This window comes from Anopheles aquasalis, chromosome X (assembly GCF_943734665.1).
Source record: "Anopheles aquasalis chromosome X, idAnoAquaMG_Q_19, whole genome shotgun sequence".
NCBI classification, from domain to species: Eukaryota; Metazoa; Arthropoda; class Insecta; order Diptera; family Culicidae; genus Anopheles; species Anopheles aquasalis.
In genome coordinates this window covers 1,442,795-1,457,438 of record NC_064876.1, presented here as the reverse complement: position 1 = coordinate 1,457,438, position 14,644 = coordinate 1,442,795, and the positions used below count along the sequence as shown (strand labels likewise).

Here is a 14,644-nt window from a genome sequence, read left to right as displayed (position 1 = left end):
ACCAGGTCTCCTTCCGGTGAAATACAATCGAAAGCGGTTTCATTTTAGTTTTCTTTCCTCTTCTTTTGTCTCATCCCCCGTTCTCAGCGCCGTTTGGGGACGGGCATGCGGAAACCTTTGCGGCGCGACTTTGCCTCGATAATCATGTTGGCCTGCCGTTTCAGATAGCTACGCGATGGAACGTCACCTTCGTCATCCGACAGCACCACCGTGGTGCCCTGACCGGGCGAAGCGGAAGAGATTTGGGCGGTGGTACGGCCCGCTATTAAGTTCATGTACACCGGTGGGTAGGCGGGCGGTTTTTCCCGGTCTTCGGCCGGCGAAGACGTGGACATGGCGCTGCTGCTCGTGCCACCCGCTGGACTGGGGCCGGTTGTGGTGGGGGCGAGCTGCTGCTGCTGCTGCTGCTGCTGCTGCTGGTGCTGCCCCACCGTACTCACCGTGCTCGGTGTGGTAGACACCGGTGCACCAGTGACGGCCCTATCGTCATCCTCCTCGGAAAGTCCACTGTCGAGGTCCACCGCCAGCTGTCCGCTAGCGATCAGCCCTAGCTTGATGCGCTCCTCCAGCAAGCTGCCCAGCTCCTCGACGGCCATCCGGCCCGAAGCAATGTCCTTCAGCTCCGGCGGCTTCAGCGTCATACGCCGGCTCCCGTAGGCCGCATCCAGGCTTTCCTCGATCTCGCGCAGCTTCAGCAGCAGCTCGATCAGTGCGTCCTTGATCGTGTCGAACACGTTGCGCGTGTAGTCGATCGCCTTCTCACACTCCTCCCGCCGTTGCTTCTGCTCGTCGATGGAGTTTTTGATCTTTTCCAGCTCCTCCTGATTGCTGTTAGGCGGCCAAAGAAAAAAAAAAAAGAAGCCAAGGAAGAGATTAGTTAAGCAAGAGTAGAATCATATGGTTGGTTGGTTGGTGGATGGTTGGCTTGTGTCTTACACATCGCTATCCTTGACATCGGCAAACTTGAACGCATCGAGCTGCGCCTTCATCAGCTCCCGCTGTGCCTCCAGCTGTTTCTTCTCGTTTTCCGTCACCGTGCGCAAGTAGGTGAGCCGGGCCGAGGCTTCCCGCTGGGCCAGGAATCGGTCCACCACCTCGCCCGCCGCACTCACGCCCGTCGCCTGCATCAGCTTTTTGAATTTCTGCTCCATCTCGGACGCACAGTCCTTGTCGTGTGTTCCGCCGCTCCCATCGTCACCGGTCCCGTTGGCACCACCACCACCACCGCCGCCGCCGCCGCCGCCGCCGCCACGCCCCTGCTCACCCGACCCGGACAGGACGCTCTCCTGGTGGATGAGCGTTTTGCCCGAGGAGAAAATCTTACGCTCCAACCGCTCGAGCTCCAGCTTCCGCTCCTCCACCTGCCGCCGGAAGTCCTGTGCTTGCTTTTCGCGCGCCTTATTCGAGTAGTGCGTCGTCTGCTCCTGGCGCTGCAGGATCGTTTTCGTGCTGTCCCGCATCTGCACCGCCTCCTTGTGCACCTCCTCCAGCTTGTTAATCTCGGCCTGCTGCTCCGTGATCGCGTGCTCCAGGTCCAGCAGTGAGCTTTCGAACTTTTCCGCATCGTGCATCAGGGACGACTTGATGCCGCGGTACTTCTTCCGGATATGTTCCGCCTCCATCCACTGCACCGTCGTCCGGTGGATCTCGTTCTCGAGCCGCGTGATCAGCTTCCGGTTTGCGTCCTCCTCGACCGTTTCGGGCGGGTTCGAGCCGTCGCTCTTCGCGTCCCGGTACCCGATCAGCGTGTGGTAGTGCTCGACCAGTCGCTTGAGGGCGTGATCCCGCTTCCGCATCCGGTCCTCCACCACGTCGGTTTGCTTGTGCAGGTCGATGATCTTCAGGTCGACGATCTGCAGTGCGCCGGAGATCGATTTCGCACCCGGCGGCAGGGGCAGGCGCCGCTTGATCTCCTGCACGTTCTTCTGTGCCTTCGCACTGTTGGGGTTGTGCAGGTAGGACAGCTTGTTCGTCAGCTCCCGCACCTCCTTCCGCAGCTCGGCCATCCGGTCGTTCTGGGCTTTCCGCTTATCGTTCCACTCCTCCGTGTACGCCTTCTTCTGGCCCTCGGCCAGCATTACCTTCTTCTTCAGCTCGCCAATCTTTTTGTTCGTTAGCGCGAGATTTTCCGCATTCAGAATCGGTTTCGGTGTCGACATCTTCGGCGTCGTGCGAGTGCGGCAACCGCACCTTACTACTAGAGCACCACTAGTAGCGTGCCATCCTGGCTATTGATTCAACGGCCAGCCGTTCGCCGCTGGTTGCCAGCGACAACCCGGCGTGCCAGTGCTGTTATGCGGGGCCCTAATGAAACGCAACATCTGTCGTCCCCCGTTCGTGCATTCACACGTAAATATATCGCCAGCGCACACAGCCGTCCTCACAGACACAGAGACAGGCGTGTGTGGGAATGTCTGAGCGCGCGCGCGCGCGCGCGCTCTCGCACCTCGTTTAAATACACCCTCAGCTTTTTTTTTTTTTTTCGGTGGAAAGGGTATATTTTTGTTGGTCGCACCGCAGTCACCGCAGAGTGCGAGAGGGTTAAACTAAATGTCACTTACGGTACCTTCGCTTCGGGTGCAGATCAAAACGGGGGCCGCTCCTGGTGCAATCAACGTTTTTGGGCGGGAGTTTAGCGAATCCTTGCATCACCGGAGCAGCGGCCTTCCCGTCCCCTCTGAAAAGGGGTTGAACGTCGTCCGTCTTCGTTCGTCTGCGTCCCCCCCCCCCCCTCAAAACGATCTAATTGTGTAGTGTGTTGTGCTCCTGTGGGTGTGTGCGCGTCTGTCGAAGCGCGAAGACAGCGTGTGCCAAGTCAAGCACGAACCACATAGAGATACGATACGAAATCGCGCGGTCCACTGAGAAGTAGGTATTAGCATCGGGCTCCGCTGGCTGTTAGTGTTTTGTGTTGTTCAATCGATAACAGCGCAGGAAGCAGAAGTCGGTCGATCGCGGTGCTAAAAAACCAGATGATACTGGCTTTAAAAAAAAGTCTATATGTATGTATATATCCTCTATCGTCCGTCGGGCAGTCTACGGGGCACTCCACCTGTTCCCAACCGTTCAAAACGCAGTTAGCAATACGCACTCCAATGGTAAAGTGATGCGGGGGGGGGGGGGGGGCGGTATTCAACGACAGTAACCGTAACTGCACTGTCTTGCGAATCCCTGGCTGGCGGTTGGAGTGCCGTTTGCTATTGCCTATTGCCTACTTTCTCCGCTCCTGTCCTTGAAGGTGCTTTGTGCGCATAAATATCGCTTTACGATGACGAGGTGGTATCGGAGCGCGTTGGTGTGCCGCGCCAAAACGCAATAAAGGTGCCCAGCATCCACATATCGGTTCGCCAGCACGGGTGCCAGCGTGAAAACAACTCTGCTCGTGTGCTCGTCACGACCGCATCACGACCTGACGGCAAAACTTGAGTTCAGTTCAGCAAAAACAAAACAAAAGGCCAAATAGACGGAGCAATCGGGCAACGCACCGCACCCCCCACCCACTACACCGTCGCTTCGGTGACGGCTTGCACCACGAAAGAGTGCCGGGGTATTTTTAAATGAAGTACATATAGAGCTTACAGCTCACATGCGGGGATAGTTTCCTTGTTTGGTCAGTATGTCTTTTGTTTGTTTTATGCTTTTGTTTTGGTGTTTTTGTTTTCTTATTTTGAACGAGGTGGTATCGGAGCGTGGTGGTGTGCCCGCACCAAAACGCAATAAAGGTGCCCAGCATCCACATATCGGTTCGCCAGCACGGGCGCCAGCGTGAAAACAACTCTGCTCGTGTGCTCGTCACGACCGCATCACGACCTGACCTACTTTACGGCAAAACTAGAGTTCAGTTCGGCAAAAACAAAACAAAATGCCAAATAGACGGAGCGATCGGGCAACGCACCGCACCCCCCACCCACTACACCGTCGCTTCGGTGACGGCTTGCACCACGAAAGAGTGCCGGGGTATTTTTAAATGAAGTACATATAGAGCTTACAGCTCACATGCGGGGATAGTTTCCTTGTTTGGTCAGTATGTCTTTTGTTTGTTTTATGCTTTTGTTTTGGTGTTTTTGTTTTCTTATTTTGAACGAGGTGGTATCGGAGCGTGGTGGTGTGCCCGCACCAAAACGCAATAAAGGTGCCCAGCATCCACATATCGGTTCGCCAGCACGGGCGCCAGCGTGAAAACAACTCTGCTCGTGTGCTCGTCACGACCGCATCACGACCTGACCTACTTTACGGCAAAACTAGAGTTCAGTTCGGCAAAAACAAAACAAAATGCCAAATAGACGGAGCGATCGGGCAACGCACCGCACCCCCCACCCACTACACCGTCGCTTCGGTGACGGCTTGCACCACGAAAGAGTGCCGGGGTATTTTTAAATGAAGTACATATAGAGCTTACAGCTCACATGCGGGGATAGTTTCCTTGTTTGGTCAGTATGTCTTTTGTTTGTTTTATGCTTTTGTTTTGGTGTTTTTGTTTTCTTATTTTGAACGAGGTGGTATCGGAGCGTGGTGGTGTGCCGCGCCAAAACGCAATAAAGGTGCCCAGCATCCACATATCGGTTCGCCAGCACGGGCGCCAGCGTGAAAACAACTCTGCTCGTGTGCTCGTCACGACCGCATCACGACCTGACCTACTTTACGGCAAAACTAGAGTTCAGTTCGGCAAAAACAAAACAAAATGCCAAATAAACGGAGCGATCGGGCAACGCACCGCACCCCCCACCCACTACACCGTCGCTTCGGTGACGGCTTGCACCACGAAAGAGTGCCGGGGTATTTTTAAATGAAGTACATATAGAGCTTACAGCTCACATGCGGGGATAGTTTCCTTGTTTGGTCAGTATGTCTTTTGTTTGTTTTATGCTTTTGTTTTGGTGTTTTTGTTTTCTTATTTTGAACGAGGTGGTATCGGAGCGTGGTGGTGTGCCGCGCCAAAACGCAATAAAGGTGCCCAGCATCCACATATCGGTTCGCCAGCACGGGCGCCAGCGTGAAAACAACTCTGCTCGTGTGCTCGTCACGACCGCATCACGACCTGACCTACTTTACGGCAAAACTAGAGTTCAGTTCGGCAAAAACAAAACAAAAGGCCAAATAGACGGAGCGATCGGGCAACGCACCGCACCCCCCACCCACTACACCGTCGCTTCGGTGACGGCTTGCACCACGAAAGAGTGCCGGGGTAGTGGTGACCCCAATTACTGGGGGATACCGTGGAGAACGCCATTCATTTAATGCCCTTTGTTTTACCATTCCAACAGGTAGCCCGTGCGTCTTCCATTGCTGCGGCCTAACCGAACTATGTGCCCACACCACCGTCTGCCGTGAAAGAACAGCACGGGAGCGAAGACCGACGCATGGTGGTTGACCATTTGACCAACGTTATCTTTACATAGGCTAACGTGTTGGTTTTTTTCTTTTAAAAATGTAGTGTATCACCATTCGTATATTAGAATATCGCACTCAAAGTGTGCATGTTTTCGCCGTCGTTGTTGTTAACGGAAATCCCGAATTACTCTTTGCAGCATAACCAGCAGAAAGCAATGAACATTTTAAAGGATAAAATCTCAAGGGCGTGCACTGCCACTGCCAGCTGGACGGGCAGACAGATGGCAAAATGTGGCTCCAGCACAACGCTAGGTACGTTGACGTTTTGCGTCGCCTGTTGTGGCACACTCTGGTAAGTAAAAGTGGTTGTGTACCGCCCCTCGAAACGCCTCTCCCCTTTATGCCAACGCTGGCTGGTGGACATTTCTCTCGGTTCCAGGTACGAACAGGGACTGCTGGTGACGCTGGGAGCCTTCCTCTCGATTGGTGCGCTCTGGTGCCGCCACTGTGCCTCGGTGCAATTGCTGAAATCACCACGGCTCGACGAACAGTTAGCCAGAATGCGCGGGTGGCTGGGTGGGCTGCGAAACAATCGACCGTACGGTTATGCGGCGGTGCTCGGGGCCGCCGCCCTGCCACCGGTCGTTCTGTTTTGCGTTCTCTCCTGGTGGATGCTGCTGGCCACCCTGGTGACTGTGTACGCTATTCTGAAATGGGCGTATGGTGTAAGGATCGTGTTTAATCATGGAATCGGTAAGCGGGCGAGCGTTGCACGACCGTACGGCAGGCTGTTCGGAATTACATCCGCTTCCATTCCCCTTTCGGCCAACAGGTATCACCGGCCAGGAGCAGCAGTTTGAGCTAGAGGTGCAGGAGTTCCTGCCGGAAATCAATGAGCTCAGCCAAACGCTGCTGCGGGCAGTAGGCGACCGTGGTGACATTCCACCGCACATCGAACGCTTCAGTGAGCAGCACGCAACAGCAGCCACCGATCGAGATGCGGCGGCAAACAAGGCCGACGAGATCGATGAGGACGAGGAGGATGAGCGGTACATTAGCATGCTGCTACCGGACGCCGAGAGCAGCCGGGAGCTGGAAACGGCGGAACAGACTGACTCCAGTAGCGACGAATTGCTACTGGATGAGGCGGAAGGGGTAGGGAAACACCAGTCGCGGATTCCGTTCGGTGACACGTCGCTCATGGAGTTCAAGATCAGCCATTTCAACGCGAACAGCTCTTCCTCGGACTCGGACGAGAGCCGGGGGATCACACTGGGTGACAGCCCTCCGGCGTCGGTTGGCCGGTTTCGTGGCACCCGGGCGATCCCTCTTGACCAGTATTCCGACCAATCCGGCAGCAAAGCCTTTCTGGTCGGTGCCATGGTTCAGTGTTTGATGGATGCCGCCGCAGTGCGGCAACAGCAGGCACCGGCAACCACAGCAGCAGCAGCAGCAGTATCCGCCAATGCTGCCGCCAGTAATAGCGGTGGCCATGGTTCATCATCCGCTTCCTTCCGTCTGCCATTCAACAGCTCTAACATTTGCGATGTGCTGGGCGGGGCGGCCCGTTCGATAGGATTGGGGCCGGTTACCGTGGCGCCACCACAGCAGCTGACGGATGACTTAACGACGGATGACGATAAGGATAGTGATTTTGAGATTTTAAATTCCGAGGAGCTAAGCAACTTATGAGCGCATTTGATTTAGACACTCGCCCCCACCCACTCACTCTTTCTTTCTTTCTCACTGTTAACGCTTTTCAAAACTGCATCGCGACTCCAAATTTGTATGGCAATCGAACGTAACATTCGATTAACTTGTTTTTAAGAATGGCGGCATGCCATTATTGCGTTTGGTTGCGAGTTTGAATTTAGGATACTCTCTCTATCTTTAGTTTTTGCGGCGTAAATTGAAGGTACGCAGTCAGCAGGTTCCGCATCCAAAGTGAAGGACGCTTTACGTAGTAGGCCCCCCAAAGAAATCCTTCATTACGTTGAATTACAGTGTGAATAAAATTGTGATATAATTTCATTAAGATGAAATGTAAAACCGTTCTGATAAGCTGTATGAACCACAGTGAATAATAAACACCTAACTCCCATAAACGTGTGTGCTGAGAACAATATATTGTTTAGAATTTTGCCATTTAGCACTAATAATTAATAATAATATAATTTATAATAATTTAGCACTAATTTGCTTTGATCGTCTTAGGAAGATTCAATTGGAAGGATGCTCTGTACACTTTTGCTAATTACTTCTTTTTCGTGTGCAATACCGTTTGATACTGAAGGTTTAGTTCCTTTAGGTTAATATGACATAATCGCGATAGAGCGCATTTATTAATTTAAACGAGCAACCCCTCTTTCCATGTTCAAGTTCCTCAACTAACCGAATTCCGAAGTAAAGGATCTGTTAAAAAATAAATGATCCAATTGCGAGTGCCGTTTGCCAACCGGGTGCGACCTAGCTCCAACGTTCACATATATGTGCGGCAAAACCGTAAATCTGTCAAGCTTCTGATCAAAATCTTAAAACGTAAATTAATAGCATTTGGGAATGGGGAAGGGTAGTGGGATTATTACATTAGAGACTTGTGCCTGTGCAATCGCACAGACTAAAATCGTGGCGCGTGGACAGAAACATGTTAAAAGTATAGTGTAGTAAGCTTCCACCACTCACGGTGCGCGTGCTGAGTGTACTTGAAACTCGATTTTTACTGATCTAATTTAACTTTTTACTTTACTTTACTTTTTACATACATTTATTTGCGTTCCTGTATACATTGACCATGTTTCATGATGAAAATGGGTAAATACAGTGGTTTTTTGGGTCACTCAGTAACCCACTGAGTTCTACCATTTTTCGATTATGTTTTATCCTCTGGCGGTACAAATTGTTGAACCATCCCTAGCTCTAGCGGTGCAAATGGGAGGCGTATGAACATTATGTCGAACGAATGGCCACTGTCAGTGTCAAAGCGAACATTTGACAATCCATTCGCTTTGTTCATCGGTTAAGTGCGTGTGGCCAGTGTGTTCGCCCTTTCATTATCGCTGCGCTAAAGGACTCAGTCATTATGGCTACCGTATCAGGTAAAAATGAGATAATTCTCCACTAAATGTGTAATTTCAGTGCAAGTGACTGCGAGGAAGGGGTTGCGAAAGTGGTTGCCCGTCGAACGGTCACCCTGGCCGGGCGTTGTAATCGCTGGTTGTAGGTCGATTTTTCAGGGCATGATCAGTGCCCAGCCGCGGTCTAGCATTCCTGTGTGTGGTGTATAGCACGCTCTCTGACACGCTCAATCGTATTCCTCTGAAAGGGGGAGGGGGTTACCAGTTACCGCGTGGCTGTATGAGATGAGCAATTCGTAAGGGGGAAAAAATAGAAGTGCCGTTTTCTCTTTGTGGAGAAAAAAAAGTCTTCCAATCTTTTGCCACATCGAATGGGCGTTTTTCAGTACCCCTAGGTTAGCTGCCTGGTCAGTGACATGGCAGTTAGATGTTCGAGTTTGTCCTAGATAGAATTAACTTTTACTATCACATGCCAAACAGGTTGCAATTGGACCAGTCCCGTTGCCTGTACCTTCCACTTCTTGAACCCTCACCGAAATAAGGGTACGAAACCCCTTCTGATACGTTCCTTTGATTGCTCGTATGCGATCTGGAAAAGTGTGAACGTGGAGTATTTGTATTTTACCCAGTGATACATAGCTAACTGTAATCATAGCTGGCTATCGGCTTTCGCTTGTTAACATAGTTGGCAAAGTAGGACAAATCAATCGACGATTCCCAAATCCTTTCTCGACGATTTCCGCTGCACAAAGCTCGCTATTAACCCTGCTTTCAAATCAAATTGTTTCTTTGCTCTTGTTCTTGTAGGTAAAAAGGGTAAAAAGACGAAGAAGAACAAGCTTTCGTTAGGCGAGTTCCTTACCGATGGCAATACGGGCGCGCTGAACCAGGTGCAGATCTCTGTCCCGGTCAAACTGAGCGGCGACTGGGGCGATGATGTGGACGATGATGATGACGATCGTTCGGTGCGTACGCAGGTTATCGCCTTGCCGACGGCACCGCGGGCTACCCGCATCATGAACGATGACTCGATTCCGCATCATCCGCCTTTTTCGATCTACGTCTCGAACCTACCGTACGATATCAACGATGAAGATCTGTACGACTTCTTTCCCGGTATGGACATCGTTTCGATGTCGCTGCCGCGCGACGATGGCGATTCGCGTCGGCTGCGTGGCTTCGGTAACATCGAGTTTGCTTCACGCAATGATCTGATCAATGTGCTGGCCATGCCCGAACCGATCATCCGCAACCGGCGCATCCGCATCGGGCTGTACAACGAAAATGACACGAAGCGCCGCAACAACCGTTATGACAATTTCGGTGGTGGCGATTCGGACCGCGGTGGATCGGACAATTGGCGCGATCGGCCGGAGGGCAGCGGCAGTAGCGGTTATGGTTCCCGCAGCTCCGACGGTGGTAGCAGTAGCGGTGGAATGCGCCGCTATAACAACTACAATCGGGATCGTGAAGAGCAACGCGAACGTCCCGACTCGGGTGGTAACTGGCGATCCGGAGATCGGCCTGCGGTGACAGCAGCGCCCGTTTCGCCGAACGCATACAGGCGCTTCGGTGGCGGCGTAGGAGGAGCAGGTGGTGATCGTGATCGTGATCGTGACCGCGACCGAGACCGTGACGGTGGGTTCATGCGCCGTAATGTAGATCGGGCACCGCGCCGTGACCCCGACGTACCGATGGAGCGGCCAAAGCTAGTGCTGCAGCCAAGAACGTTGCCAATCCCGGAGCGACCGAAGCCGAGTTCCATCGATGGCGATGCAGAGGAGAACGACGGAGATGATGATACCAGCAGGCGTAATGGCGAAGAACCGGAGTTGTCGTCCGAGCCACGTCCAAAACCGACCCCGGTACCGGCGGCCAAGGTGTTTGGTGCTGCAAAACCGGTTGACACGGCCGCCAGAGAGCGCGAAATTGAAGAGCGTCTGCAAGAGGAGGAGCGAAAGGTGCGCGAAGAGCGCCAGCGCAAACGAGCGGAGGCTGCTGCAGCTGCTGGTGAGGATGGCGCTGGGGCCGACAATGAGCCGGACAAAGAGAATGTTACTACACAGAACAGCAAGAATAAATCAGGCAATGGAGATGGTGGTGGTGCACCGGAGCAGATCATTAGCTGGCGTGTACGGAACACCGACGACGAAAAAGGTCAGCCCACGCGCACTCAGTCACCGACGCAAACACCCAATTTTAGCATAAAGCATAACAATAGACGTACGGGTATGTCCATCATCCCATCTGAACTTTAAGTTTTTGGCCCACCCTTTTTTGTGAACCTTACTCCAGCAAATTTGACATTCTTGTCCCTATCACTGCGTTACACACGATCAACTTCCAAATGTTCAAAATTAATGCTTTTCTCGTTTTGATAACATGTATTCTTGTGTGGTTTTGCTTACACTGTTTGCATGTATTGCGAATACCGCATATATCCTTCCAACATTGTGTGCTGCTTTAATTGACGCGTCTCGGTGGCAATTTATTTTATATCTTCAAAAACCAATTAACCCTCTTCCATTGCAGATGAACGCAAAACGGATAATCACCGAGACCAGAGGGGAGATAGTCGTCCAATATATCGCAACACTGCCGGATATCAACGGTTAGTATAGAGGAAACCAGCTCAAAGCACTTGCCAGCATCCAACGCACCTCGTCGTCGTTCTGGAAAATTTCGAATTCTGCGTGTGCCGCCTTTTTCCCAGCCAATCAACCTAGGTTCGCGATCAACCCACTCGATCAATCAACTGAATAGACCTCAACATCAACCAAATATACTAATTTATTTCTGCTCTCAACCACTTAAAACAATAATGCTGTTCATTCGCATCAATGAAGTGGCTAACACAGTGTTCACATTCTTTTTCTACGCAGCAATTCCAGTGGCCACGATGGCACGTTGGCCGGTAATGATGCGCCAGACGCTGGGACGAAACATGCGCAACCTAAGGAGCGTGATGTGAAAATGGAAGACCGTATGCCTAAATTCCACGAGCCTATAGGACCAGTATGTATCATGTCCCTGAAGTATGGAGTAGATGATGGCCAGTAGTAACGATCGGAAATGATCGTTTTTCGTTGATCATGCGTTCACCTGCAATAATACTAACAATTGCCTTTCTTCATGCACCATGCTCCGCGGTGTTTCTCTCTTTCGCTCTCTCATTTTCACTTGTAGAACCTTTCCGTAAACAACACGTTCGAAGGACTGTCGGCTGATGATGATGATATTGGGGACTGAAACAATACCAAAACCACCACCAACACCACTTCTTACGCTCAGTGTATCTATCAGCAGAAATCGCAGTTTTTCTTATTATTTTTTTTTGTTGTAATGCTTCTATTTCTTTGATACATCTTCTTCTTAACCTTGTGTTTTGGTACCACCGTTACGTCTTCCTATATCGCCTCCAATAACGCCAACGGCCACTCTAAGACGCAATTACGCAAACACATCTATACACTATCATAGCAAAACACAAAACAAACACAGTACTGTCAATGAGGCGAAGAAGGAAGAAAGGTTAACAAATTGGGAAAAAAATTAATTATTTTCAGCGCTTTATTATAAATTGTAAAGCGCCCAGAACAAACGATTACACGTGTCATCTGTTCAAGACATTATGCAAAAATGGTGACTATTCGGCTTTATAAGAAACGTAAAATAAACGAGTCGTCGGACCCCTCTTCGCCCAGTCACGGGAGAACGATGGTGACCTGAAGAAGACTGCCTTTCCTTTCCTTTTCTCCTTTCAGCATAACGCATGATCCTGTACCGTTGAACGAAACGAAAACCATTCGCAATGTAATGTGAAAAGGAAGGTATACTCTCCATGTTCCCGTTGGATAGTGATCAAAGGATGCGGTATTGAGTGATTGAAAGTAGCGTTAGCGTAAGGTATTGTCAAACTAATCGATTCAGATATCTTCGTAACAAATTGTAGGTAACAGCAGCATCAATGGAATGCCTCTAGTGTAAAGGCATTGATATGTGTATTGCGCGAACAGCTCCAGGTTTCAATTCGTCATGCTGGGGCTATTTTCTAGAGTCTAATTTTAATAAGAAACTGCGCGGACTCGGTTCGTGTGTAAAACCGCCAGTTAGAATCATGTTTTATCAATAGCAAGGGGGTGGGTTTTGCTTATTTCCGGATAGGAGGCGAGAGATTCGTCAAAAACAATTATTAAAACGAGTTGTTAAACGCCCTGCTGTGGCCAGAATAATAAGTGAGATCAAGTTCAACGAAAGGGAAGTTGGACAGGGCAATTAGGGTTGATGATTGTTGTAGCATACTTTTTTGTTTTCCAATTTGCCTCTTTCGTTGCGTTCGTAACTGGAATAATAAATTAATCTTGGTTTTCTTCCTAATGATTCCTAGCGCGCTTGCGTTCGCTTTCTGTTTGTTCATTTTTATTGCATTTCACATCTCTCAATGATGTCGTCAAGAATATTAAGTCCTCCATTTGATCAGTTTTATCCTTTGTCACAGACAATATTATGTTATGGTTCTTGAAATTGTTTGATTTTTACACATTTTTATTTCTAATTTCAGCTTGCACGCATTTTTAGCCTGCTGAGCAGCAAGCTATCGGAGGAGAGGTGCTTTGATCTAGTATATGCAAATCAACCCGCTTCAGACCAATGTGTGTTTGTTCCCGAGAAAGTAAGAAGTAGGCCATGTCAAACGATCCGGGCCGGTGATGACCATGCGTGCGCCATGGTCACAGCCAAAACGAGACTCCGTGCGTCCGTGTGTTCGCGCGTTTGTGATGGTGAGCATGAGATAGCACATTTGTTGTCAGGATCATCACTATCAGCCTAAAGTGAGTAGGATTAGATCTAGTGTGGCTAATAATTGAGCATAGCAAGAGCAGCAAGAAACCAAGAGCCTGTTTGCACACTCTAGAGCGTTATAAATGAAGGGAAGGAAAACTGTGTTCCTCATAACACGCACACTGTCTTTGTTGACTGCGTATAGTATAGTGGCGACGGTGAATGAGCCGCATTAAAAGTCGCTGTACGCACTGTATTCCCATTGATGACGATGCTGCCTCATGGCTGTCGTCGCCAAGTCGCCTCGTCATACTAGGGGCATTAGGAAAGGGTTTAGTAGTAGTAAGAGTAGCGGTGCCGATGTGGCCAGACGGGGAGGGGGTTACGATTCCACCAATCGCAGCGGACGATGACGTGACGTAGGCATTTGAACCACCCAATCACAGGGCTGGGATGTTGCACAACAAAAATACTTTTTACCAAACCCGCGCGACCCAACGTTGCTACCACGGTTGCCTTCGCTCTACGCAGCTCTCATCTCATCGCTGCCCGTCATTCTGCCGGGCGAACACCAAACGAGCGGACTACGTGCGTTCGTGCTTCCTCGAGAGGCACGTGTGTGAATTTGGTACAGACCCTCAACACCCGTTAGGTGCGTGAGCGAGCGTGCGTGCGTGCGTGCGTGCAGGCGTACGCGTGAGTGAGTGTTTGCAACCTCTTTCCGGGCCCGGAAAGGCAGTATCCTTTCAGTAGTATCCTGTTTGGCACCTAGCGATCAACCAGCATCAGAAAAGAAAAGCAAACGGACACCTCATCAAACCTACCCGGCCAATCAGGGTGTTTCCGGCCCTGCTTGTGTGTGTCTCTGTGTGTGCGCGCGTGTTTTTTTTGCATCGAAGCTGTGAACCACAACATAATTTTGGGTAAGTCCACTTTACCAATTCCCATGTTTTTCACCCCTATTGCTACACATTCTCCGTGGCCGTTTTCACCTGGCCCAACTAAGGCCACACGGTTTCACGGTCGGCCATCACCGCTCTTCGATCAATTTCAAGCAGGAGCAACAGGAGCGTTTGTGTGCGTGCGTAGCAAAGCGAACGATTCGAGGGATGCTTCTAGAAGGTTCGAGACCCCCACCCCTCACCCCTGTCCCTGACGGAAAATTCCCACAGATAGAAATGTTTTTGCGGCGCGATCGTGGAGGGTTTTTCGGAGCCGGGATTCGCACGGCGAACACCATTCATTTTAACTCTGTCTGATTGTTTCAAGTTTTGGCCACACGATTTTATCAGTGCCGTTGGGTTATAGGCTAGGGTAAGGACGTCTTTAATAATGGCGCAGCATCCACAGCATAAAACCACGTTTTTTTTCAGAGCAGCATTTTTTTTCACTAGCACTCGACAGTGTGACTCAGGTGCGGGGAGGGGTTGGTGTACGGGATAGGGCGGGTAACAGCC

General features: G+C 50.7%; 4 protein-coding genes across 15 annotated transcripts in view; 3 read left to right on the top strand and 1 right to left on the bottom strand.

Moving 5' to 3' along the window:
- Positions 1-22: 22 nt before the first annotated feature.
- Positions 23-2,451, bottom strand: LOC126573022 (outer dynein arm-docking complex subunit 3). Its single transcript, XM_050232805.1, has 2 exons — positions 937-2,451; positions 23-828 (listed from the first exon to the last, which is right to left on the bottom strand). Exons 1-2 carry the CDS (start codon positions 2,157-2,159, stop codon positions 84-86), a joined length of 1,968 nt encoding a protein of 655 aa, XP_050088762.1. The 5' UTR covers positions 2,160-2,451; the 3' UTR covers positions 23-83.
- A 94-nt stretch (positions 2,452-2,545) lies between these two features.
- Positions 2,546-7,430, top strand: LOC126573067 (uncharacterized). 11 transcript variants are annotated; one of them, XM_050232919.1, is made up of 6 exons: positions 3,176-3,321; positions 4,133-4,655; positions 5,265-5,430; positions 5,529-5,683; positions 5,771-6,084; positions 6,164-7,430. In XM_050232919.1, the coding sequence occupies exons 4-6, from the start codon at positions 5,547-5,549 to the stop codon at positions 7,021-7,023; spliced, it is 1,311 nt and encodes a 436-aa protein (XP_050088876.1). In that variant the 5' UTR covers positions 3,176-3,321; positions 4,133-4,655; positions 5,265-5,430; positions 5,529-5,546; the 3' UTR covers positions 7,024-7,430. The 11 variants fall into 11 exon arrangements, with proteins under 11 accessions (XP_050088838.1, XP_050088847.1, XP_050088922.1 ...); XM_050232938.1 differs by lacking the exon at positions 4,133-4,655 and adding an exon at positions 3,723-3,836; XM_050232881.1 differs by lacking the exons at positions 3,176-3,321; positions 4,133-4,655 and adding an exon at positions 2,546-2,872 and having other exon boundaries at positions 5,269-5,430.
- An 868-nt stretch (positions 7,431-8,298) lies between these two features.
- LOC126573031 (eukaryotic translation initiation factor 4B) lies at positions 8,299-12,785 on the top strand. Of its 2 annotated transcripts, none has more exons than XM_050232816.1 (5): positions 8,299-8,426; positions 9,213-10,634; positions 10,938-11,016; positions 11,288-11,420; positions 11,592-12,785. In XM_050232816.1, exons 1-5 carry the CDS (start codon positions 8,411-8,413, stop codon positions 11,652-11,654), a joined length of 1,713 nt encoding a protein of 570 aa, XP_050088773.1. In that variant the 5' UTR covers positions 8,299-8,410; the 3' UTR covers positions 11,655-12,785. The 2 variants fall into 2 exon arrangements, with proteins under 2 accessions (XP_050088773.1, XP_050088783.1); XM_050232826.1 differs by having other exon boundaries at positions 8,300-8,426; positions 9,213-10,562.
- A 910-nt stretch (positions 12,786-13,695) lies between these two features.
- The window catches only part of LOC126572973 (uncharacterized), a 5,042-nt gene continuing 4,093 nt past the window's right edge, over positions 13,696-14,644 (top strand). The window contains exon 1 of the mRNA XM_050232731.1: positions 13,696-14,110. The gene's annotated coding sequence lies outside the window, so the exon portion shown is untranslated. The remainder of the gene's footprint in view (positions 14,111-14,644) is intronic.

Bases quoted from the DNA above. Each gene is read 5' to 3' on its own strand.
- LOC126573022 (XM_050232805.1), bottom strand. From the start codon at position 2,159: ATGTCGACACCGAAACCGATTCTGAATGCGGAAAATCTCGCGCTAACG. The intron at 829-936 runs GTAAGACACAAG...GCCGCCTAACAG, and splicing joins GATGTCAAGGATAGCGATGT to CAATCAGGAGGAGCTGGAAA.
- LOC126573067 (XM_050232881.1), top strand. From the start codon at position 5,547: ATGAACATTTTAAAGGATAAAATCTCAAGGGCGTGCACTGCCACTGCC. The intron at 5,684-5,770 runs GTAAGTAAAAGT...TCTCGGTTCCAG, and splicing joins GCCTGTTGTGGCACACTCTG to GTACGAACAGGGACTGCTGG. The intron at 6,085-6,163 runs GTAAGCGGGCGA...TTCGGCCAACAG, and splicing joins CGTGTTTAATCATGGAATCG to GTATCACCGGCCAGGAGCAG.
- LOC126573031 (XM_050232816.1), top strand. The intron at 11,017-11,287 runs GTTAGTATAGAG...TTTTCTACGCAG, and splicing joins AACACTGCCGGATATCAACG to CAATTCCAGTGGCCACGATG. The intron at 11,421-11,591 runs GTATGTATCATG...TTTCACTTGTAG, and splicing joins TCCACGAGCCTATAGGACCA to AACCTTTCCGTAAACAACAC.